Below are 24,630 nucleotides of genomic sequence, written 5' to 3' on the forward strand. Positions count from 1 at the left end.
AAGGCCACAAAATCTCAACCACATAATTTCATTAAAACCAAATCTAACGGTCAAGAGGGTGTCCCCATTTTTTTTGAAATATGGGTGTGTATATATATATATATATATATATATATGTGTGTGTGTGAAGGCTTTAAGGTAAGAGATCCACATTTTAAAAATAAAAATAGGGATTTGTTATGGGATCCACACCGTATCGAATTTCGTTAATTTTGGATTTCATATATATATATGATATATATGTGAAGGCTTTAAGGTAAGAGATCCACATTTTTTAAATAAAAATAGGGATTTGTTATGGGATCCACACCATATCGAATTTCGTTAATTTTGGATTTCTTAGTTAAACATGATTTTCAGTAATTATCAATAAAAATTCATAGGCCTTCGGGGTCACACTTAGTACTTTTGGATAGAGCTCGATCCCACGAATTAGAGTTATAACAAAATGAGGAATAAGCAAGCCAAGGTAGACACGTTTTTGTCATTTGGACTTCTATAAATAGGAGCTCCACCTTTGCTGGGGTTCCCAATTCAAAATAACGAACCAACTCCAATCAGCGGGCTATCATAGGGCTGTGCATCTTGGTTTGCGTGAAAGTGGCACATTACCTTAATTTACGTGTTGAACTTCTAGATGATATAAATGATATGTGTGATTGCTAGTATGAACAGATGAGCTAGAAATCATATTAGAAGTATTATGTAGAACTTGTGTGTCTCTATGACAAGATTTAGTTTTCATGTGAAATTGATGATGTACATACTCACATTGTAAACCATAGGTGGTGAGGTAAGAGACATGATGTGTAATGATGCGACTACACTATGTAGTAGTGTGATACATAGGTGGTTCCACCTGGTTAATCCGCATTGGAGGACCACATTATTAGAGGCATGCCTATGGTCCTGCTAGGTTAATCTGCATTGGGGGACCGTACATATTTTAGAGGTGACTTCGCCAGGTTAATTCAGATTGAGGGATCATTGCCTACTTAGTTACATTACCTTCATAGGTGGTCCCGCCTGGTTAAACTGCATTGGGAGCCTACACTATTAAATGTGTGCCTATGGTTCTGCCTAGTTAATCTGAATTGGAGGACCACATGTATTCTAGAGGTGATCATCCTTGATATATCTGCAATGAGTGATCATTGTCTACACAATTAAGTTATGCCTATGGTTATGCTTAATTAATCCGCGATGGGCGAACATATAAATCCTAAATGTGATCATGCTTGATATATTTGTAATGGGCGACTACTACCTAGTATTATAGGATTGGTTTCTACTTGGTTAATCAACAATGTGTGATCATGCTTGGTATAGATGTGAGGGGTGATCATTGCCTACATGATTAGATTATGCTTATGGCTCTGCTTGGTATATCCGTGATGGGGAACTATACGCATTCTAGGAGTAGTCATCACTACTACAATACTAGTTTTAGGTGTCGGACGATCCTGACGGTTAATAAGTCATTCTGACGGATAAAAGATATCCGACACATAATTTATTTACTATCGGATTAAAGTTACTTTCTGTCGGATATATCCGACATAAATTCCTGACGGATTTAACCGCCATAAAATTATTATAACCCTCAGTATTTTTGAATTCTTTTTTGTTTAATATTTTTAACATATTCTGGCGGTTTCTAAGTTAATGGTGGTGGTTACTTATAACCGACATAAATTGACTATTTTATTATTTTAGAATGTTACATTGATTATAAATAAATAAACAAATGGTTTAATTTTTTTTTCACTCACGGTTCTATTACCTAATCTCTGAATGTTTTTTTTTTTTTTGCGATTTTTTACACATGCTATCTCGGAGTATATACAAACATATTTGACGGTTGGATCATTGAAACTAGTTTCGTAGAATGTATATCCTATCAAATTGATAGATTTAACAAACACTTAAGAGTTAATGTTATACTTCCATTAAGTATAAAAAATTATCCACTAGTGTAAATATTTTAAATTGAAGATCGATTCGTTCAATGCATTCTTATAGGGTCAATGAGTGTAGATGTAAAAAATCATCTAAATTGGAGCTAAAATAACCGTTAAATTATGATTTTTTGTTTATAACCATCGAAAATTTTTGTTTCGTTACCTAATCTCTGAATGTTTGTTTTTTACGATTTTTTACGTATACAATCTTGGAGTGTGTAAAAATAAGTTTGACGGTTGGATCGTTGAAGAAAGTTTAATAGAATGCATATTGCATCAAAACTGTAGATTAAACAAACACTTAGAGTTAATATTATACTAGTGTAAATATTTTAAATTGAAGATCAAATTTATTCATTACATTCTTATAGGGTCGAGGAGTGTAGCTGTAAAAAATCATCAAAATCGGAGCTAAAATAACCGTTGAAAACTTTTGTTCCGTTACCTAATCTCTGAATGTTTTTTTTTACGATTTTTTATGTACACAATCTCGGAGTGTGTACAAATAAGTTTGACGGTTGGATTGTTGAGAAAAATTTCGTAGAATGCATATTGCGTCAAAACGGTATATTAAACAAACACTTAGAGTTAATATTATACTTCTATTAAGTATAAAATAAGATTTTGTTGTATCCACTAGTGTAAATATTTTAAATTAAATATCAAATTTATTCATTACATTCTTATAGGGTCGAGGAGTGTAGTTGTAAAAAATCATCAAAATCGGAGCTAAAATAACCGTTAAATTGTGATTTTTCGTTTATAATTGTCGAAAACTTTTGTTCCATTACGTAATCTCTGAATGTTTGTTTTTTACGATTTTTTACGTATGCAATCTCGGAATGTGTACAAATAAGTTTGACGGTGGATCGTTAAAAAGTTTCGTAGAATGCATGTTGCGTCAAAACGGTAGATTAAACAAACACTTGAGTTAGTATTATACTTTAATTAAGTATAAAATAAGATTTTGTGGTATCCACTAGTGTAAATATTTTAAATTGAAGATCAAATTTATTCATTACATTCTTATAGGGTTGAGGAGTGTAACTGTAAAAAATCATCAAAATCAGAGCTAAAATAACCGTTAAATTGCGAATTTTCTTTTATAACCGTCAAAAACCTTTGTTTCATTACCTAATCTCTGAATGTTTGTTTTTTACGATTTTTTACGTATGCAATCTCGAAGTGTGTACAAATAAGTTTGACGGTTGGATCGTTGAAAAAAGTTTCGTAGAATGCATATTGCGTCAAAACGGTAGATTAAACAAACACTTAGAATTAATATTATACTTCTATTAAGTATAAAATAAGATTTTGTGGTATCCACTAGTGTAAATATTTTAAACTAGTTTCGTAAAATGCATAAATTTGCCAAAATTTTGAAGTGGGAAAAGTAATTTGCGCTAAATTTTTATTTATGTTTTTCAAGTATTGATTAGACAATATTTAGTTTGTGTGAAGACATTTTCATTGTACAATTATCTTTTTGTTTCTTTATTGCATATTTTACATGGATTATTATCTATCAAACCAAAAATGTAAAAATTATCTATTAAACCATACAATTATTAATTTAATTTTTAAAAACATGTTATATTTAAATACATATTATTTATTTATTTATTAAACCAAACAATTATTATTTTATTTTTTAAAATCGTAACAAAATTTTTTTTTGGGGGGGGGGGGAATTTTAAAATTTGGGGTAAAGTTTAAAATTTTCAGAGGGAATTTTGGGGGGAATTTTGCCGCTATTTTGTTTCTGTCGGTTATAACCGACATTAAGGAGAAGTTTCTGTCGGTTTTTATTTTTAAAAAAAATATTTCTGTCGGTTTTAACCGACAGTAATAAAACATTTCCACAATATCACCCCTACATCTCTTCCTTGCGCCGGTGCTTCTCCCTTCCCCCTTTTCTCCTCTCCTCATTTCCTTCTACTTCTCTTCTCTCCTCATTTACCTCAAATACGGGGCAGTCGGTGTACGTGCCCAAGACGAAGATCCTCATCACGCTTGCGGGTCTGGCTTCGGAGCTCACTGTGCTCACCTAGAACAACACCGCCACCAAAATGGAGCACCACCAGGTGAGGTACTACACTTTGTTAATGCTACCCAGTTGGGTTTTTGACACGTGGATGAAGAGTTGTTTTGTTGACGCTGTGGGTTTTTGGTAGGCTTCTAGGGTGATTGGGTCTGGGACTTTCGGGTGTGGGAATGCTATTGTGGAAGGAGAGAATTTTATTGCAGAGAACATTACTTTTGAGAACTCTGCTCCTGAGGTAAGCCTTGCTTATGTTTTCATCACTTAGTTTTTACTTGAAGTTTGCATCTTTTGATTGCTTTTTTGTACATTGAGCATGGTGAAACTTGTAGTTTGAAGTTGAAATTTTGAACTTGTTGGTTTGTGTTGGTTTGGTTTGGTTTGGTTTTTTTCTATGGAGTGTTATGAATGTTGGAATTCCTTTCACTCTTTGAACTTCATTCACTCTGAACATTGTGTTTAACTTTTTCTTCCCTTTGTTTTGTTGGTAGGGTTCAGGTTAAGCTGTGGCAATTAGAGTAACAGCTGATCGATGTGCCTTCTATAATTGCAGGTTCCTTGGATGGCAGGTATACCCATTGCCCCAATTGGTCTATTCATTTTCTTAAATTTCTTGTTGGGTTCAAACTTTTACTATTTTTACCGGGTAATCATGAGCTATTTGAGGATAAATGAGAGCAGTTATCAGTCTAATTGGTGGGTTTCTTCGAATTTTAATGCAGGATACCCTGTACTTGCATTATGGAAAACGGTATCTCAAAGATTGTTATGTTGAAGGAAGTGTGGACTTCATTTTTGGCAATAGAGCATTGTCATATCCACTGCAAGTCAACAGGTTTCATATATAACTGCCTAAAGCAGGAAATCTCCCCAAGAGACAACAGGATATGGAAAATGTAGAAATATTTTTTTTATTATTAATATATTTTCTGTCGGTTTTATCCAACAAGAATGATTTTATTTATTTTTATAATAAATTCTGTCGGCTATAATCGACAGAAATCCTGGCGGTTTTAGTATTTTATGTCGATTTTATCCGACATAAATTCTCTTATTTATTTATTATAAATATATATCCTGTCGGATATAACTGACAATATTTCTGTCGGATATAACCGACATTATTTCTGTCGGTTTTAGAGCATTTTCTGTCGGAAAATTCATACCGCTAGTTATAGATAATTTTGTAGTAGTACATGCTTGGTACATATGCTATGGGTGATCATTGCCTACACATTTAGGTTATGCATATGCTTTTGATTGGTACATTCGCAACAGCGAACTATACGCACTTTAGGGATGATCATGCCTGATATATCCGCGATGGGTGGTCATTGCCTACCTAGGATTGTAAGGAGTAGTTGTGCTTGATAAATTCGCGATGGACGATGACTTCCTAGTGTGTTTCCGTTGAGTGGTCTAGAATCCCATCTCTTGTTCGGTTTCGTTGAATTAGTCAGAAACCCTAGATTCTTGTGAATCAAAATTGTTCAAGGTAGACATTTGTTTTTGTAAATTAGGGTAACAATATTGCTTGAATCCAAGTCTGGAAATGCATATATTTGTTTTATTAAATTTCATGAATTGATACTTGATCTTGTTGGTCAATTAACGTAACTACTAACTATGCATCTTTAAGTCATTGAACCAATTATTTGCTGTAATTTTGGAATTATGTTGGAAAACATTGTGATATATGTGATTGACGAAACGACAATCCTGGTTGTGAAATTGTTTCCTTAAGTAGCCTGGAATCTAGTGAGCCATGCTTGTTGAGTCCCATCTATGTTTCTTGCCAGTTAATACCTTGAGAAATTTTAAAACTTACAAGAAATGTGAACTACGAATGGCTTAATCCCGTCTTTGAGTACATGAGACATAAAGGTTAGATGCATCCATGTGATAAAAGAAAAGTTACTACGTTATTGACCAGTTGGATTGTTTTTTGCCATGTCTTAGAAGTGACACATGACAATTAGGTAGGTACATTCTGAAGTCACATGTCAGTCCTCAGAATGGGATTCTACTAAGTACAAATTCTTTATAGAGGAAGCTAGCAATGTACGTCTTGGACACATTTCTATTGCGACCCATTTTTGTGTGTAATTAATGTCACATATTACAAACTTATTTCTAAACTACTCATTCATCGTTCTAGATCCAAGAAGTTTTTATTCCCATTCGATTGATTAATTTAACATGGGATATCGGATAGATGTTATAGAAACCAACTACTTGAATCATATTTTACATGTCACATGATGTGTTAGCTCATGGTTGGACTCATTCTTTAAAGAGTGCTAATATTCCCACCCCGATGTCTTATTTCCTCACCCACCATTTAATGAAAATGTTAATAACATATTTATCCTTTTAAAAGAAGATTCTTAAACCCCTATTTAATTCAGTACTAAAATCTTGAAAAAAACAAAAAATAATTTAAAATAATAAATAAATAATGGTGGGTGAGGTGTGATATTTTTGGTGGAAAGAGGTTGGGAAAGATTTGAGTTAGAATTGACGGAAAGGTTGGAGGAATGAATGGGCGTGTGCTAGACGAAGGCGAGAAACTTCAATGGAGAAAAAAGAGAATTGGGTGTGAGATATGCGGTTTTGACAAAAAAGGAGGAAGAAGAGTGGTTTGGGGGTCCGAGGTCTCTGCAGGACAACGATAGGTGTGAAGGAGATGATGAATGTCTAGGTCTTTGGTCTTGCATTTTCTTTCATTTTTTTTCTATTTTTATTTATTTATTTATAATATTATTTAAAGATATATTAGAGTTATTTAAAAAAACATATATATTATGGTTATTTTGGGAATAATGGTGAGTGGAGAAATAACAGTTTACTTTTTTAATTTTTTTATGATGGGTGGGATTATCATGTGGGTGGGAAAATAGGACATTAGGATGGATCTAGTAGCACTCTTCTTTAAATCATTAAATAAACAATATAACCATCAATCGTTACATCATAGGATCTAAATACGGTCTCCTACTACCTATCTTAAATTGCAACAAAACTTGATACGGAAAACAGTTTGTTTTATAATCGTTATCGATTAGCATCATCTTTCTGTATGATTAAAACAGTTCTGCTTTAATGACACTAGGACCAAATCTTAAAATCGTTATCAATTAGCATCATCTTTCTCCTGAACCCCCAATCATCAAGAAAATAGTGGTAATTAGTGTTAGATCTTAATCCAACAATATAAAAAGGGAACTATTATCTCCACTCCACAACCACAAATTTCATTATATACTCCTCACAAGCGTATTTTTCTTTCTAATTATAGAAAGTTTTGAGCGCAAAATGAGATTTTTGGAATGCCAATAACAATTCCTTATAAAAACAATCACAACCAAAAAGTGAACTAAGCACTAATAGTTAGATTAAGATCGAACCGCGGATGACTATGCATGGTCACTAGGCTCTTGGAGAATAATTATGTTGGGTTTGATAGGGTCTCTTCTGTTTGTGTGGTTACTCCATATTTGTATAGTTTATAATTTAACATTTGTTTATACGACTTTATGCATAACGTTTTTCTATTCCTTACCTTTTTGTTTTCCTTTTTGGTTTTACTTTCCTTTCGTCTTCTTTCTCCTTCGTTTTGTCCTAAAACATTTTCTTGATTAGAATTTATTGCATAATGAAATCTTCTTCATTTTTTGTGGTTTGCTACTTTATCTTTTTAGTTTTTACCTCACGCATCATCTATTTTGTGTTTTATTCAATTTTTTCCTCATGGATTATCTACCTGTGATGTAGGGCTCCTAATTTTTTCTGTTATGGAAGGTTTCCTCTACTTAGCATGTTATTTATCTACCTATAACACATGATTTTTTTAATCTACTTCTGTCACAGACTCACAGGTTTCCTAGATAATTGTATGTTTGAATCTGAATAAATAATTAAAATTTAAAATTATGTAACTGATGCATTATTTAGGAGTTCAATTATCTACTATTTTTTAGGGTGAAAGGCATAAAAAGTAATAGTTCGAACAAAAAACCATAATTGGACTCACTTAAAATGTAGCCTATGATTTTGGGCCTCTATCTAAAAACCCTAACATAATAATATATGAATGCATACCTTTGCCACCAATGGTACACCAGCACACTTTTTAGCTATGGCCCTTCCAATGCACTCTTGATCTGAATCTAGAGAAGAAGCATTACCATCTAGTAATGCTTCACCCTTTAATACAGACCAACAATCCTCCTCTGATAGGCCCTCCAAATTACACCTCGGCATTGTCTCAGTGATTGATGCAACCTCAGCACTACGGGTAGTAACAATGGCAATGCTTCCGGGACCAGAATTGAGCGTCGACAAACAATCCATAAACTCCCTCCAAAACTTCTTGTCTTCATTCCAAACATCATCCAGTATCAAAATATATCTCTTCCCTGTCAACCTTTGTTTGAGGTCATTCAGCAATGCTTCCCGACTTGTAAGTCCTGTCCTGTTTGAGTTAAGGGATTCTAACAGCCGATTTAGAATCGAATTAACCTCAAAAGTGTCGGATACACAGACCCACATTTTTTCAACAAAAGGCGTACGAATATCATCATGATTGAATATTGATTTTGCCAAAGTCGTCTTTCCGAGTCCTCCGATTCCCACAACGGCCATAACCGAAAGGTTCTTTTCCTGATTCTTGGACATCAAGATTTTAATGATATTCGACACAGTTTTCTTCCTTCCAATGATCTTGTCATACGGACGGAAGTTCGAGTCAGTTTCTCTGTTCCTCATAATTGGAGGAGGGGTATGATCTACTCTCCTTGCAACTAAGCCAATGAAAGATGCCTCACTCTTGAGACCCGCCAGGGACGCATTGATGTCCTTAATCTTGTGGGCCATCTTTTGACGAAATAAAATGGGATTGGAGAGCGAAAAGAAGTTAAGTACCTTCTTCTTCATGTGGTTTTGCAGTTCAGCTTTACGCCGGAGAACTTCATAGTTGATATCCTCCAAGACATCGTCAGCATCATGAGCTACGTCTTTCAGTTTTTTCACCCAGTCCTCCACCGCGTTGCCCTCGTGACATGGTTGGTGGGAAACATCGCCTAAGAACTGTTGAATCGCAAGTAACGATTGACGAAGCTCAGTTAGCTCTTTTTTGAATCCTCGGAAAAGACCGATTTCTTGAGCAGCAAGTGAAGCGACCGACTTCAGTATTCCCTCCACGGGATAAGTGATGATACCTTCAAGCACATCCATACTCGCGCGACAAAGGGAGATTAGAGAGTAGAAGGCAGAGAACTGAGAGAAGGCCAAGGAAGGACACAAAAAGAGCGAATAAGTTGAATGAAAGGCTTAACAATAATTCAAGAAAATGTGGTATATGTTGTAAATGATGGGTATGTTTGCCCACATGTGTATAGTAATGTGTATAGTAAAGTATCACATGTGTACTATATACTCATAAGCTAAATAGTAATGTTTTGTAATTTTCCATTGAAGTAGCTCTATAAATAGAGCAATTCAATTGTGCAAAGATGAGTGAATGAGAAGAAGAAAGAAAAGAGAAATATATCTAATAGCAATAATATACATTACTTCCTCTGGAACAGCTTGTGTCGGTATATTACTCTGCAACTGCTTCGTTCCTTCACCGAGTAAAGGTTATCTCTCTATAAATTTTGCCTATTTATAACACGTTATCAGCACGACTCTCTAATCTTTTTCTCATTTCCTTTCACCGAAAGAAAAAAAAAATGTTTCCTCTAAGGTTTTTTCTGTTCTTCTTCTTCCTCTCCCTCAATTGCTGGGTATACCCTCGCGAAGAACTGTTTGCACCATGTTTACTTCTAGTTCTCCAACTAACTGTCACTTATATCTTTGATTTCTTGTTTGGTGTAGATATTGACTACTAACCCACTGATTATTTATGCAATCCAAGATTGTGCGGTTCTATCGCCTATCTTGGACTGCAGATCTAATTTTACTGCAAATTTTAAGTGGAGCGGTATAATCGCCCACTCTATCCTGCATATTTAAATTTTCCCGTTATTTAATTTTATCGCAATTTTAGGTGGTGTGAAATAATCACCCACCCTGCTTTACATCTTTAATTTTATCGCAATTTTAGGTGGTGTGAAATAATCACCCACTCTGCTTTACATATTTAATTTTATCGCAATTTTAGGTGGTGTGAAATAATCACCCATCCTGCTTTGCATATTTAAATTTTATCGCAATTTTAGGTGGTGCGGTATAATCGTCCACCTTGCTCTACATATTTAAATTTTCCTGCTGTTTAAAGTAGTGCGGGATAATCACCCATCCTATACTTATTTCGATGAGAATGGTGCGGTACAATTGCCCTTCTCATTAATTGTGTAAATCTCGAGCCTGAAGTTTCGAGTACTTATCATTTTGGCCTGAAGATCAAAAAAATTTGTAAGAACCAGAAGTTCTAACAATATATTTCTCCAGTACACATATTACTGCAAGTTCTTACACACCTCATTTTTCTTTCAGAAAAGAAAATGGCAAACTTGGCAAAGCTTGATTTTGCTGCCCTGGACATTACTGGAAAGAATTACCTTACATGGGTACTGGATACCAAGATCCATCTGGAAGCAGCAAATCTTGGAGATACCATCAAGGAAGAAAGCAGTTCATCCTCTCAAGATCGAGCAAAGGCCATGATTTTTATTCGTCGCCATCTTGATGAGGCACTAAAGAGCGAGTACTTAACGGTTGAAGATCCGTTAGCCCTTTGGAATGCCTTGAGAAGCAGATACAATCACCAGACAACGGTGATTCTTCCAAAAGCTCGCTATGACTGGACTCACCTAAGGATCCAGGATTTCAAATCAGTGGCTGAGTACAATTCGGCGTTGTTCAGAATTACCTCTCAGATGAAACTCTGTGGGGATACTATCACTGAGGAGATGTTATTGGAAAAGACTTTCAGCACATTCCACGCCTCTAACATGGTACTGCAACAACAGTATAGAGCGCGAGGCTTCACTGAATACAACCAGCTGATATCTGTGCTCTTGGTGGCTGAACAGAACAATGAGCTTCTCATGAAAAACCATAATTCCCGACCTACTGGATCAGCACCGTTCCCAGAAGTGAATGTTGCGTCCCTTGAAAGAAATACCATATCCTTCCGTGGCAATAATTACAAACGAGGACGTGGTCACAAGCAAGGTCGGTGGAAAGGAAAAAGCAAGAACCATGGTGTCCAGTTTCACAACCAGGTTCCAAGGTATAATCCAGGCCCGAGCTTTAAAAATACCAATCGCCAGAAAGGAAAAGCTCATGTGAACACTCCTAGAAATCATGAAGGAGGTTGCCATAGGTGTGGTGGCAACGGACATTGGGCGCGTACTTGTCGCACCCCAAAGCATCTGGTGGAACTATATCAAGCCTCCTTCAAGGAGAAGGGTGTCGAGATCAATTTCCTTGACCAGGCTAAACCAATGGAAACTCCTGATCCAGTGACCAATTTATCAGGACAGTTAAACACAACCCACCTGGATGCTACAGACTTTATTAATGAAAGAGGGAATGAAGTTTATGGGTCCGATTGAATTATTTATGTTTAATGTACTCATGTTATTTGTACCTGTGGTTTAATGCTCGCATTTTCAATTCAATAAAAGTAGTATTCCAGTATGAATAAACTGTTTTTTCTTTACTCAGAGATCATGGATAAAAATTATGGTTATTCTCAAAACAAGATCAATGGCGGAGACTTTTGTCTTGCAGATAGCGCAACCACGCATTCAATACTTCGAGACCGAAAGTATTTCTCGAATTTGGTACTTGCAAAAGTAAAGGTAACAACAATATCAGGACCATCAGATGTAATTGAAGGCTCAGGAAAAGCCCAGATTATGTTACCAAATGGAACAATATTGTCTATAAAGAATGCATTATATGCTACTCGGTCCATTCGAAATTTGTTGAGTTTTAAAGACATACGTTTAAATGGATACCACCTTGAAACGAAAAGTGGAGAAAATGTGGAATATTTATGCATTACCTCCAATGATACCCAGAAGCGTATATTGGAGAAGTTGCATGGTTTATCGAGTGGATTGTATTGTACATACATAAAGACAGTTGAGGCATATACTGTCATGAACCAGAAGTTCATTGATTCAAAGATTTACATGCTTTGGCATGACCGTCTAGGTCATCCAGGATCCACCATGATGCGTAGAATCATTACCAACTCTAATGGACATCCATTACTGAGCAGACACATTAATGTCCCGAATGATAATCCTTGCAAGGCTTGTTCCCAAGGGAAGTTGGTAATTAGACCATCACAACTAAAGGTTGATGATGAATCCCCATCATTTTTGCAAAGAATTCAAGGGGATATTTGTGGACCTATTCAACCACCTTGTGGACCATTTCGATATTTTATGGTTTTGGTTGATGCATCTACCCGATGGTCACATGTTTGCCTATTGTCTACTCGAAATGTAGCTTTTGCGAGACTTCTTGCTCAGATAATTAAGTTGCGAGCACAGTTCCCAGATCATCCCATTAAGTCCATTCGACTTGATAACGCTGGTGAATTTACGTCTCAAACCTTTGATGATTACTGTATGGCACTGGGCATTAATGTTGAACACCCTGTTCCTCATGTCCATACTCAAAATGGTTTAGCAGAGGCATTTATCAAGCGGCTTCAATTAATAGCCCGCACTCTGCTCATGAAAACGAAATTGCCAGTTTCTACATGGGGACATGCCATATTACATGCTGCATCATTGGTTAGATTGAGACCCATAGCCAACCACCAATACTCATCAATACAACTCGTGTTTGGACATCAGCCAAATATTTCACATTTACGAGTTTTTGGTTGTGCTGCTTATGTGCCTATTGCACCACCACAACGAACTAAAATGGGACCTCAGCGCAGATTGGGAATTTATGTGGGTTTTGATTCACCATCTATCATTAGATATTTGGAACCTTTGACTGGTGATGTGTTTACAGCTCGTTTTGCTGATTGTCATTTTGATGAGACAATTTTCCCGTCGTTAGGGGGAGAAAAGACCGTTCTAGAAGAACGACAAGAGCTAACATGGGTTGTTCCCACCTTATCTCATTTTGATCCAAGAAGCACTCAATGTGAAAACGAAGTGAAAAGAATCGTTCATCTTCAAGGTATTGCTAATCAAATGCCAGATGCATTTAATGATGCTTCGAAAGTGACACAGTCATATATACCGGCTGCAAACGCACCTGCAAGAATTGATGTCCCTGTTGGACAAAATAAAGTGGCAGCGAATGATTCATCCAGTGCACGCCTGAAGCGTGGTAGACCCCCAGGTTCAAAAGATTCAGCTCCTCGAAAGAGAAAGATGAGGGCCCAATTGAACCCAAATGATATCATTCAAGAAAAGGAATTGAATGATAAATCCACAATTCGTGACTTTGTACTTCCAGAAAAAGAAAATGTCCTTGATGAGACATATGTCCCTGAAGAGACAGAAGTACATGAAAGCAAAGAAATATCCATAAATTATGCATGTACTAATGAATTGTGGGATCGAAATGAAATAATCATCGATGACATGTTTGCATTTGCAATAGCCACTGAAATCATATTAAGTGATGATATTGAGCCCCGCTCTGTTGATGAATGCAAACAGAGACAAGATTGGCCTAAGTGGAAAGATGCAATCCAGGCAGAATTAAAATCCTTGGAAAGACGAAGTGTTTTTGGACCAGTAGTCCAAACCCCGCCTGGTGTGAACCCCGTAGGTTATAAATGGGTATTCACAAGGAAACGCAACGAGAAAAACGAGATTGCAAGATATAAAGCACGACTCGTTGCACAAGGTTTTTCACAAAGACCTGGAGTTGATTATGAAGAGACATACTCTCCTGTAATGGATGCAATTACGTTTCGTTACTTAATAAGTTTGGTGATTTCAGAAAAACTTGACATGCGACTTATGGATGTCATCACCGCATATCTATATGGAGAATTAGATACTGACATATATATGAAAGTCCCAGAAGGACTTAAGTTGCCTGAAGCAACTAACAAACCACGGGGTATGTTCTCAATCAAATTAAGGCGATCACTATATGGGCTGAAACAATCTGGGCGAATGTGGTATAATCGTCTCAGTGAGTATTTGATTAAAGAAGGATATGCCAACAATGTCATCTGCCCTTGTGTGTTTATTAAGAAATCAAATACTGGATTTGCTATAGTGGCAGTATATGTCGATGATATGAACCTAGTTGGAACCCCCGAAGAGCTCAACAAAACTGCTGAATATCTGAAAAACGAATTTGAAATGAAAGACCTTGGGAAAACCAAATATTGTCTAGGCCTGCAGATCGAGCATTGTGTTAGTGGAATTTTGGTCCATCAATCAGCTTACATTGAAAAAATACTGAAGCGATTTGGCATGGACAAGGCTTATCCACTTAGCACCCCAATGGTCGTTCGTTCTTTGGACATTAAGAAAGATCCATTTCGTCCAAAAGAAGATGATGAACTGGTCCTTGGTCCAGAAGTACCATATTTGAGCGCAATAGGTGCTTTATTGTATTTAGCACAATGTACTAGACCAGATATAGCTTTTTCAGTTAACTTGTTAGCCAGGTACAGCTCTGCTCCAACAATTCGTCATTGGAAGGGAGTCAAAGATGTTCTACGATACCTTCGTGGGACAACAGATATGGGTCTCTTCTACTCAGACAAGCCCACAAATGAACAAATCCTTGTTGGATACGCAGATGCTGGTTTTCTCTCCGATCCGCATAAAGCCCGCTCACAAAATGGATATGTGTTCACTAATGGAGATACTGCAATTTCATGGCGATCAACAAAGCAAACGCTAGTTGCAACATCTTCCAATCATTCGGAAATAATTGCTTTACATGAAGCAAGTCGTGAATGTTCTTGGTTAAGATCAATGATCCATCACATCCGGAATTCATGTGGTCTACCTTCAAAGACAAACACTCCAACTGTCATCCATGAAGATAATGCAGCCTGTGTCGCCCAAATGAAGGAAGGATTTATCAAAGGTGATAAGACTAAACACATATCTCCAAGATTTTTCAGCGCACATGAGCTTCAGAAGGCTAAAGTTCTTGAAGTCAGACAAATCCGTTCCAATGAAAATTTAGCAGACTTATTCACCAAATCTCTACCAAAGTGCACATTTCAGAAGTTGGTACAGGGAATCGGATTACGTCGGCTTACAGATTTGAAGAATGCGGAATCAGGGGGAGATACAATTCAGGGGGAGCATTCATGATACATGCATGTTGTACTCTTTTTCCTTCGCTTAGGATTTTTCCCACTGGGTTTTTCCTATCAAGGTTTTAACGAGGCAACCTAAGCATGCTCAACACCATCCGGGTAAAGTTGTACTCTTTTTCCTTCGCTATGGTTTTTTCCCACAGGGTTTTTCCAAGCAAGGTTTTAATGAGGCAACTGATGTTGATATGTGGGCATCCAAGGGGGAGTGTTGTAAATGATGGGTATGTTTGCCCACATGTGTATAGTAATGTGTATAGTAAAGTATCACATGTGTACTATATACTCATAAGCTAAATAGTAATGTTTTGTAATTTTCCATTGAAGTAGCTCTATAAATAGAGCAATTCAATTGTGCAAAGATGAGTGAATGAGAAGAAGAAAGAAAAGAGAAATATATCTAATAGCAATAATATACATTACTTCCTCTGGAACAGCTTGTGTCGGTATATTACTCTGCAACTGCTTCGTTCCTTCACCGAGTAAATGTTATCTCTCTATAAATTTTGCCTATTTATAACAGTATAATAAGAAGAAAGACCCCTTATAATTGACGCCACTTTACATCTGTGAGCGTGAACATAATGTTCAAGAGTGGAGTGTGGTCCAGCAATATAAACCCATCTTGTCAGCAAAGATTCTTTCTACACAACTTTAGTCAATAGTGGAGGCCGACTTTAATAAAGTAATGAGGATTTAATATAAAAGATGAAAATGAGGTCTTGTTATTTAGTCTTACGATTTAAAAGAGGTTTTAGGTTTGATTCTCGTTAAAGGTAAAGTTGAATTACATTATTACTAACCTCATACTATTCTTTTTAGTGTAGATAATATTGTTTGTTTATAAATAAATAAATAAAATATAAACCCATCTTATTAGCAAATGTGCTCTAAAAATTAATTACCTAGCATTATTCATATAAAAGATAAAAATGACAACTTTCACTTAGAAATTATTGAAAATACACTAAAACCTAAAGATGCTGATTCAACATGATAAACAACAGAATTCGGGCTACAATGCTCTTATTAGCAAATGTGCTCTAAAAATTAATTACCTAGCATTATTCATATAAAAGATAAAAATGACAACTTTCACTTAGAAATTATTGAAAATACACTAAAACCTAAAGATGCTGATTCAACATGATAAACAACAGAATTCGGGCTACAATGCTCATATATCACAACTAGGAATGGCCAAAATATCCGCGGTTATGGATAACCACGGTTACCCGTCCATTTAAACTTCACGGTTATGGTTATGGGTAACCGTTTAGATAATTAAACGGTTATGGGTATAACCGTTTACCCGTGAAATTTAAATGGGTGGTTATAGGTATTAACCGCGGTTATAAATGGGTAACCGTTTACCCATTTATTTTATATATGTAATGTTGAATATATTAATATATATATAGACAAACACATACGGGGCTGTTTGACAGAGGATGAGAATATATATATATATATACACACACACATACGGAGCTGTTTGACAGGGGATGGGAAGTTGGGTTAACCCAACAATCACCTCTCTTCAATTTGAATACTGCATCTTTTTTTTTTTTTTTTTGAAAAACTAGAACAACAAAACCTGGGCTAAGAAGCCAACCAAACAGAAAGCCTCAATTTGAATACTGCATCTTTTTTTTTTTTTTTTTGAAAAACTAGAACAACAAAACCTGGGCTAAGAAGCCAACACAAGGCAAACAACAAGCAGAAGCTAGAAAATCCTTGCATGGCAATTTTTTTTTTAATTTTTAAGTTGTTAAAAAACATGTAGATGGGTGAAAAAAGGGTTATGGTAAAAAAAAAGGATAAATGGGTTAAAGAGGGTAAATGGGTAAACGGGTATTAAACGGTTACGGTTAAATGGGTATGCGGTTATGGGTATGGTTAACCGTTTATAAATGGTTATGGGCATGGGTTAACCGTTTAGGTAATTACCCAACGGGTAAACGGTTATGCGGGTATGAGCATAAACGGTTATGGGTAAATTAACCGCGGTTACCCGCCCGCATAACCATTGCCCATCCCTAATCACAACAAAGCAGTGAATTAAATTTGTGATTTTTCTGAAAAGCCGGTTCAATACATAAAACAACCAGAATCCTCCTTGAGAGCAGCGTGCGCAAGTTCTTAAGCTTTACCTACTGAAATCTTTCTCCTAACAAGTGAGACGCCGGGTAACTTGCTGCGCATCCAAGGCCATCTTGAGCCCTTCATTCAACCCCACCAACATAACGTCCGACTCTGTTCTAATCAAACATGGGCCCCACACGTCCCCACATGGCACATCCCCTGACCCCCGTCTTCCTCAATTTCCCTCCAAGAAAGTTACACGGACATCAACATTCAAGTATGATGCTTAAACTGTAGTTTCATCATCCTTCCAACCCGCAATATTTTAGTATGCATTAGTTGCATCGAATATTTTGAATTTGATTAGTTTTAGAGACTAAGCTAAATTAAGGTAAAATAAACTAAACTGAACTAATACGGTAATACGTGTAATGCAATGTCAGATTAAAAAACAGAATAATTAAGAAAAGGAAAAATGAAAATGCAATTACTTTGCTTTTAAATCAGCATAAACTTTTTTCTCAAATAATTCAAGAAAATGTGGATAAGAAGATGAGAGAAACATATAAAGATGATAGGACCCTTATAATTGATGCCACTTTACACCTGTGAACTTGATTTGGTGAGACTGAGCACTTTTCTAACAGTAGTGGAGGCATAACATGGCAAAAAAGTGTAAAGCAGAGCAAGACCACGTAAATGTAAATCCCTTGTATCAGGAAAGATTTTCTCTGGATAACTTTAGACAATAAAGGAGATCCAATTTTATTATACGAAGATAATTCTAGTGTTTGCTCTTTTGAACCTCGTAAGTGACAAACTAATTTTTAACTTAATGATAATATCGCTCAACTCCAAAAAAAAAATTCTGGTGATGTTGCACACTCAGACTAATATGAGTACCATTATATTGTGTTTTATCCACCTTTAACCCCACCCCAAATGACGGAGTGAGTCTAGTGCCGAAAAATCATTGTATCAACAAGGATTCTCTCTAGACAACTTTAGACGATAGTGGAGATCCAACTTTAATAAAGTAAAGGATTGAACAAAAAATAATAATGCAAAAGAGGAAAGAAAGAAAGGACAAAGACTATCTAAAAAGAAAAATGTTAAGTAGATTCTTTTAAATTGAGATTCTATCACTTCATATTTATGTAAATTATTTTATAATATTAGCAGGAAAAAAAGTTACCAAAAGTTTATTATAAGGAAAACTAATGAAAAGAGTTTGAAAACTTTGAGTTTTAACGATAAATATAAAATAAATGGTAAAGTGAATAATATCAGGTTTGACTTTTTAGTGTAAAAATATGATTTTTCGTTAAAGTAAACAGTACCGCAAACTTTTCATTAAAACTCTCTTTATTAGAGCAACTCCACCCATAGAGCCCTCCCCCTGGCAATCCACTATTCAATCCACCCTATTGAACAGTAACTGCCTTAAATGAATAGTAATTACCATTAATGAACAGTAATTGCCATTTACATCTCCACCCTTGGAACCCTCCCCCTGGCAATAAGTGTTAGAGTATAATCAAGGGTAGATATAGTGCCACTTGTCAGCTCAAGATAGGAGTAATTAGTTAGGATTGTTGGAGAGGCAGTTGTGATGTATGGCTTCTCTATAAATACTAGTGTGATGTAATAGCTTAAGTAAGAAGAAATAGAAATACAGTTACCGAACTCTCTCTCTCTCTAAGTTCTGTCTCTCTCTAGATTCCTTCGTTTTCTTGGTTAAATGGCTAATGCTTAACAAGGTATCAATCGCCGAAATTGCTTGCGCATCTTCGATCCTCTAGTTGCTTCCGCTACTCGCTGCTCGTCGAGTTCTTCGTCTTCTTCCCACAGCCATTTCTGCACTTGGTGTTGTGGTTCTTCAAAGATTGGATTGGTATTCTTCTCCTTCGATTTCTAGGGTTTCTGATATTGTCCTTCGATTCTCTTCAAGATTAAAAATTTTTCTGCCCGCCAGGTGTTTGTGATATTGCCTCTGTTAAGTTTCTTCATTGATATACGAAATTATGGTGACTGCTTCTCAACTTCAGATTGTTCAATCTCCTATAACATCTCTTGTTTCCACTGTTTCTGCATCTGTTCATGTGAAATTGGATGATTCTAACTACTTAAATTGGCAATTTCAAATGCAATTGTTATTGGACGGACATGGGATTATGGGATTTGTTGATGGATCTACTCCTTGTCCTGCTCGTTTTGTTCAACGTTCTGGAAATTCTGCTGTTGATCGGAACAATGAGCCTGGTTTATCTACTGTGGAAAATGAGGATTACATTGTCTGGAAAATGCATGATCGGGCTTTAATGCAATTAATCACTGCAACTTTATCTCCAGTTGCTGTCTCCTGTGCTATTGGCAGTGTTAGTTCTCAAGATTTGTGGACTAGATTGAAGGAACAATTCTCCACTGTTTCTCGAACTAGTATCTTTCAAATGAAGTCCAATCTCCAAACAATCAAGAAAGGGTCTGATAGTGTGTCTCAGTACTTGCAAAAGATCAAAGAAGCTCGAGATTATCTTTCTGCTGCCGGGGTACACTTTGCAGATGAGGACATTGTGATTCTTGCACTTAATGGATTACCTCCTGAATATAATACCTTTAGGTGTGTGATTCGGGGCCGTGAGAATGTTATATCTCTTAAGGAGTTTAGATCTCAACTTCTTGCTGAGGAGCTCATTGTTGAAACTCATGTTCAGGGTCCACTTTTGTCTGCTATGGTTGCAGATCATTCTTCGGCTACCAAACGATCTCCATCTCAGTTTCATAATAATTCTGGTCCATCTAATTTCTTCTCAGGAGGGAACAGGCAGTTTAATCATAACAAACAAAAAGGCAGGGGCAAGTTTAATCACGGAGTCAAATTCCACAGACAGTCTTATAATGTGTATCCTAATTCAACTTCAGGAGTTCTTGGTTCTTCTCCAAATGGGTATACTGGTGGATCTCCTTCCGTCATTTGTCAGCTATGCAACACATATGGTCACTCTGCATCTTTTTGCGGATCGAGATCTCAATCACAACAAGGCTGTCATATCTGTGGCAAGACAAACCACTCCACTTGGTTTTGTTTTTATAATGACAAAGGGCCAAATTACATTGGTGATTCGCAGTTTCCTCCCTCACAAGTCTCCATGTCGACTTCTCAGTCTCCAAATCTGCCTCATATGCATGCTATGCATACTATGGTTAATCATCCCTCCCAATGCTCTTCTTCTCAAACCTCTCCTCAGTTTTGGCTTGCGGATTCGGGAGCCTCAAACCATATGACTGCTGATATTCAGAATCTGTCTTTAGCCTCGCCATATCCCACTACTGAGCTTGTGCAAACTGCCAATGGTGAAGGTTTGACTGTGTCTCATATTGGCAGTAGTGTTATCAAACCTTCTACCTATCCCATTAAATTGAATTCCGTTTTATATGTCCCAAAGTTGACTCATAACCTGTTATCAGTTCATAAAATTTGTCTTGATAACCATTGTTGGCTCATATTTGATGCCTCTTGTTTTTGGATCCAGGACAAAGCCACAGGGAGGATCCTCCACAAAGGCCTGTGCAGTAATGGACTTTATCCCATACCAACTCTTCCTCAGTCCCGATCTTCTATTCACCAGACTATTGCATGTCTTGGACAGCTTGTCAAATCCAGTGTTTGGCACAACCGTTTCGGTCATCCTTTTAATATTACTACCTCATTGATGCTGAAAAATGCTCATATCCCATGTGATAAAGATGTTGTGTCCACTGTGTGTCAAAGTTGTTTAGAGGGTAAATTCACCAGGTTACCTTTTTCACCTCGAACTCATCAATCTTCCATTCCATTTGAAATTGTACACAGTGACCTTTGGGGTCCTGCTCCTTGTAGTTCTATTGATGGTTTCAAGTATTATGTCACACTAATTGATGAGTGTACTCGTTTTTGTTGGATATTCCCTCTTATAAATAAATCAGATTTCTTTACCACCTTTGTAAGTTTCTGTTCTTTTGTACACACTCAATTCTCTACTACTGTCAAAATATTACAAACTGATGGTGGTGGTGAGTATGTCAATCATAGATTGCATTCCTTCTTACAACATCAAGGCATTCTACATCACAAATCTTGTCCCTATACACCTCAACAAAATGGTTTAGCTGAGCGTAAACATAGGCATGTCATTGAAACTACAATCACATTACTTCAACATGCTTCTCTACCCTATGAATTTTGGTCTTTTGGTTGTCAAACTGCTGTCTATCTTATTAACCGAATGCCTACCACTATTTTACAAAATAAATCCCCTTTTGATGCTTTGTATGGTAAACTCCCCATCATTTCCCATCTTAAGATCTTTGGCTGTTCATGTTTTCCATTTCTCAGCCCTTATAATGCATCTAAATTACAACCCAAAACCATCAAGTGTGTCTTCCTTGGTTATGCTTCCCAGTACAAGGGGTATATTTGTTTTGATGTCTCACGGCACAAATATTACATATCCAGGCATGTAGTGTTCAATGAGTTAGAGTTTCCATACAAGACCTTGCTGTCTCAGAAGCATCAGTATTCTCTCCCTCAGTCTTCTAGCACTTTTTCACATTCATCATTAATTCCCACACTCGATAACATTTTGGTTTCCTCCTCATCTCATTGTCCTCTTTCATACCATAATCACACTGTTTCTGCAACCCACGAGTCAGTGCCACTAGCATCCATTTCTCCTGCAGGGTCTCAGCCTTAATTACCATCACAGTCCATTACTGCTGGTCACAATGTTTCCTCCCTGCTCCCTGTGGATTATGTACAAAGTCCTGTTGATTCTATAGGCTCAACATTTAGTCCTGAGCACTTGCCCGTGGTCCTGCCTATTGCTCCCATTAACTTGCATCCTATGCAAACTAGGAGCAAAAATGGTATTGTCAAAAGAAAGGCATTCCTTGCTACCTTGGAGGACTCCAGTGAAGTGGATCTATCTGTTATTGAACCCACATCCTATAAGAATGCTCTTAAGGTTCCAGTTTGGTACAAGGCTATGCAGGAGGAAATCCATGCACTTCACTCTCAAGGCACTTGGTCATTGGTTTCCTTACCATCTCAGAAGAATCTTGTAGGCTGCAAGTGGGTGTTCAAACTCAAACGGAATGCTGATGGGTCCATTGGTCGACATAAGGCTCGTTTGGTTGCAAAAGGATTTAGCCAAGAACCTGGTTTAGATTTTGGGGAGACTTTCAGTCCTGTGGTCAAACCAACTACAGTCCGGTTAGTTTTATCCCTTGCTGCTCACTTTGGCTGGCCTCTTCGACAATTGGATGTGAAGAACGCGTTCCTGCATGGTTTTTTGCAAGAGGAGGTCTATATGTCCCAACCTCCGGGGTTTGAAGATTCTAGCCATCCACATCTTGTTTGTAAGCTTCACAAGTCTCTCTATGGCTTGAAACAAGCTCCTCGAGCATGGAATGAGCGGTTCACTACGTTCCTTCCAACAATTGGGTTCAAAACAACATATTCAGATTCTTCTCTGTTTATAAACACCATTGGTAGTGCTGTTGTGGTTCTATTACTATACGTTGATGACATTATCATTACTGGAAGCTCCATCACTGTTATCCAACAGGTTATTCGGTCCCTTACTTCTGAGTTTGATCTTAAGGATCTTGGGGAGTTACATTATTTTCTTGGCATCCAAATCACTAGAACAGATTCTGGTTTGTTTCTTTCCCAGTCTAAATATATTCAGGACCTGCTGTAGAAGACAGAAATGCTCGAGGCCAAGCCTTGTGATACTCATTGCTTACCCTATAACAGGCTTTTGAAAGATGATGGCTTTCCGTATAACAATCCCACTGCCTATAGAAGTATTGTTGGTGCCTTACAATATCTTACATTTACCCGTCCAGATATCTCATTCTCTGTACACCAAGTCTGTCAGTTTATGCAAAATCCTATGGTGTCTCACTTTACTGCCGTAAAGAGAATCCTCCGATATTTGAAAGGCACAATGCATCTTGGTCTTACTTACTCCAAGAGTGACTTGACAATACGAGCTTTTAGTGATGCGGATTGGGCGGGTGATCCGAATGATCGCAGGTCCACCACTGGATTGGTAGTGTTTCTGGGTTCAAATCCTGTTTCCTGGTCTTCCAAGAAACAGCAAACTGTTTCTCGGTCCTCCACAGAGGCTGAGTATCGGGCTATGTCTACTACCTCTGCTGAGCTTGATTGGATCTTACAAGTTCTTGCATTTCTGCAGGTTCAAATATCTTCTCCTCCTGTCCTTTTTTGTGACAACCTGTCGGCAATAGCGTTGTCATTTAACCCTGTTCAACATCAAAGGTCGAAACATATTGAGGTGGATGTCCATTTTGTCCGGGAGAGGATTGCCAAGAAGCAGCTTGCTGTTCAGTTTGTGTCATCTCGAGAACAGTTTGCAGATATTTTCACTAAGGGTCTTAGTGCACCCCTATTTCACACTCATTGTAACAATCTCATGCTTGGTTCATCCACACATGTGATTGCGGGGGGATGTTAGAGTATAATCAAGGGTAGATATAGTGCCACTTGTCAGCTCAAGATAGGAGTAATTAGTTAGGATTGTTGGAGAGGCAGTTGTGATGTATGGCTTCTCTATAAATACTAGTGTGATGTAATAGCTTAAGTAAGAAGAAATAGAAATACAGTTACCGAACTCTCTCTCTCTCTAAGTTCTGTCTCTCTCTAGATTCCTTCGTTTTCTTGGTTAAATGGCTAATGCTTAACAATAAGCAATTAAAATAATAGTTTTTAAATAAAAAAACTATATATATATCTCTCTCACTCTCTCTCTCTCTGACACAAAAAAAATAAAAAATTGCAAAGCCCTCAGGCCACAGGCCCGTCGACTCCCCACCCCCCTTCGCTCGGGCTCCCACCCTCACTCGGGCCCTTCACCGCTGGAGCTCCTCCCACCGGGCCTCGGGCCCTTTCTCCTCGCCTGTCGCCTATGTCGGATCCAGGAAATAATGTTTGAGGGGTCAATAAGGATAGCGCGCAAATTTTTTTTAACATAAACGACATGCATATCGTCATTTCATCGAGACAATAGCAAATAAGTCCATGGCTATAGGATCAAATTTAAAGGAAATAATTCCCAGACCCTTTCATAAACCAAGTTTAATTAATGGGAAAGTGAAAATATTGTAGTCAAAACTCATGAGCCAAACTAAAGTCTTTCGGAAAGAGAGATGCAGTAATAACATATTTACTCGAGACAAATAGCTATTTACCAAGTAAACTG

General features: G+C 37.1%; 1 protein-coding gene and 1 long non-coding RNA gene across 28 annotated transcripts in view; one reads left to right on the forward strand and one right to left on the reverse strand.

The window, feature by feature from the left end:
- LOC126596889 (disease resistance protein RGA2-like) overlaps window positions 1-24,630 on the reverse strand; it is a 47,043-nt gene that overhangs the window by 12,552 nt on the left and 9,861 nt on the right. For 26 of the 27 annotated variants that reach the window (XM_050263760.1, XM_050263602.1, XM_050263632.1 and 23 more), the window contains exon 1: window positions 8,104-9,356. The exons of the other annotated variant lie outside the window; for it this stretch is intronic. In XM_050263760.1, the coding sequence (XP_050119717.1) occupies window positions 8,104-9,237 (1,134 nt within the window). In that variant the 5' untranslated portion in view covers window positions 9,238-9,356. Of the gene's footprint in view, window positions 1-8,103; window positions 9,357-24,630 lie in introns of those variants that run through there. 27 annotated transcript variants of the gene reach the window in all.
- LOC126597135 (uncharacterized) lies at window positions 1,285-5,310 on the forward strand. Its single transcript, XR_007614152.1, has 2 exons — window positions 1,285-1,422; window positions 5,196-5,310. It is a non-coding gene; the product is annotated as an uncharacterized LOC126597135 (long non-coding RNA).

Source organism: Malus sylvestris, chromosome 2 (assembly GCF_916048215.2).
Source record: "Malus sylvestris chromosome 2, drMalSylv7.2, whole genome shotgun sequence".
Classification (NCBI taxonomy): domain Eukaryota; kingdom Viridiplantae; phylum Streptophyta; class Magnoliopsida; order Rosales; family Rosaceae; genus Malus; species Malus sylvestris.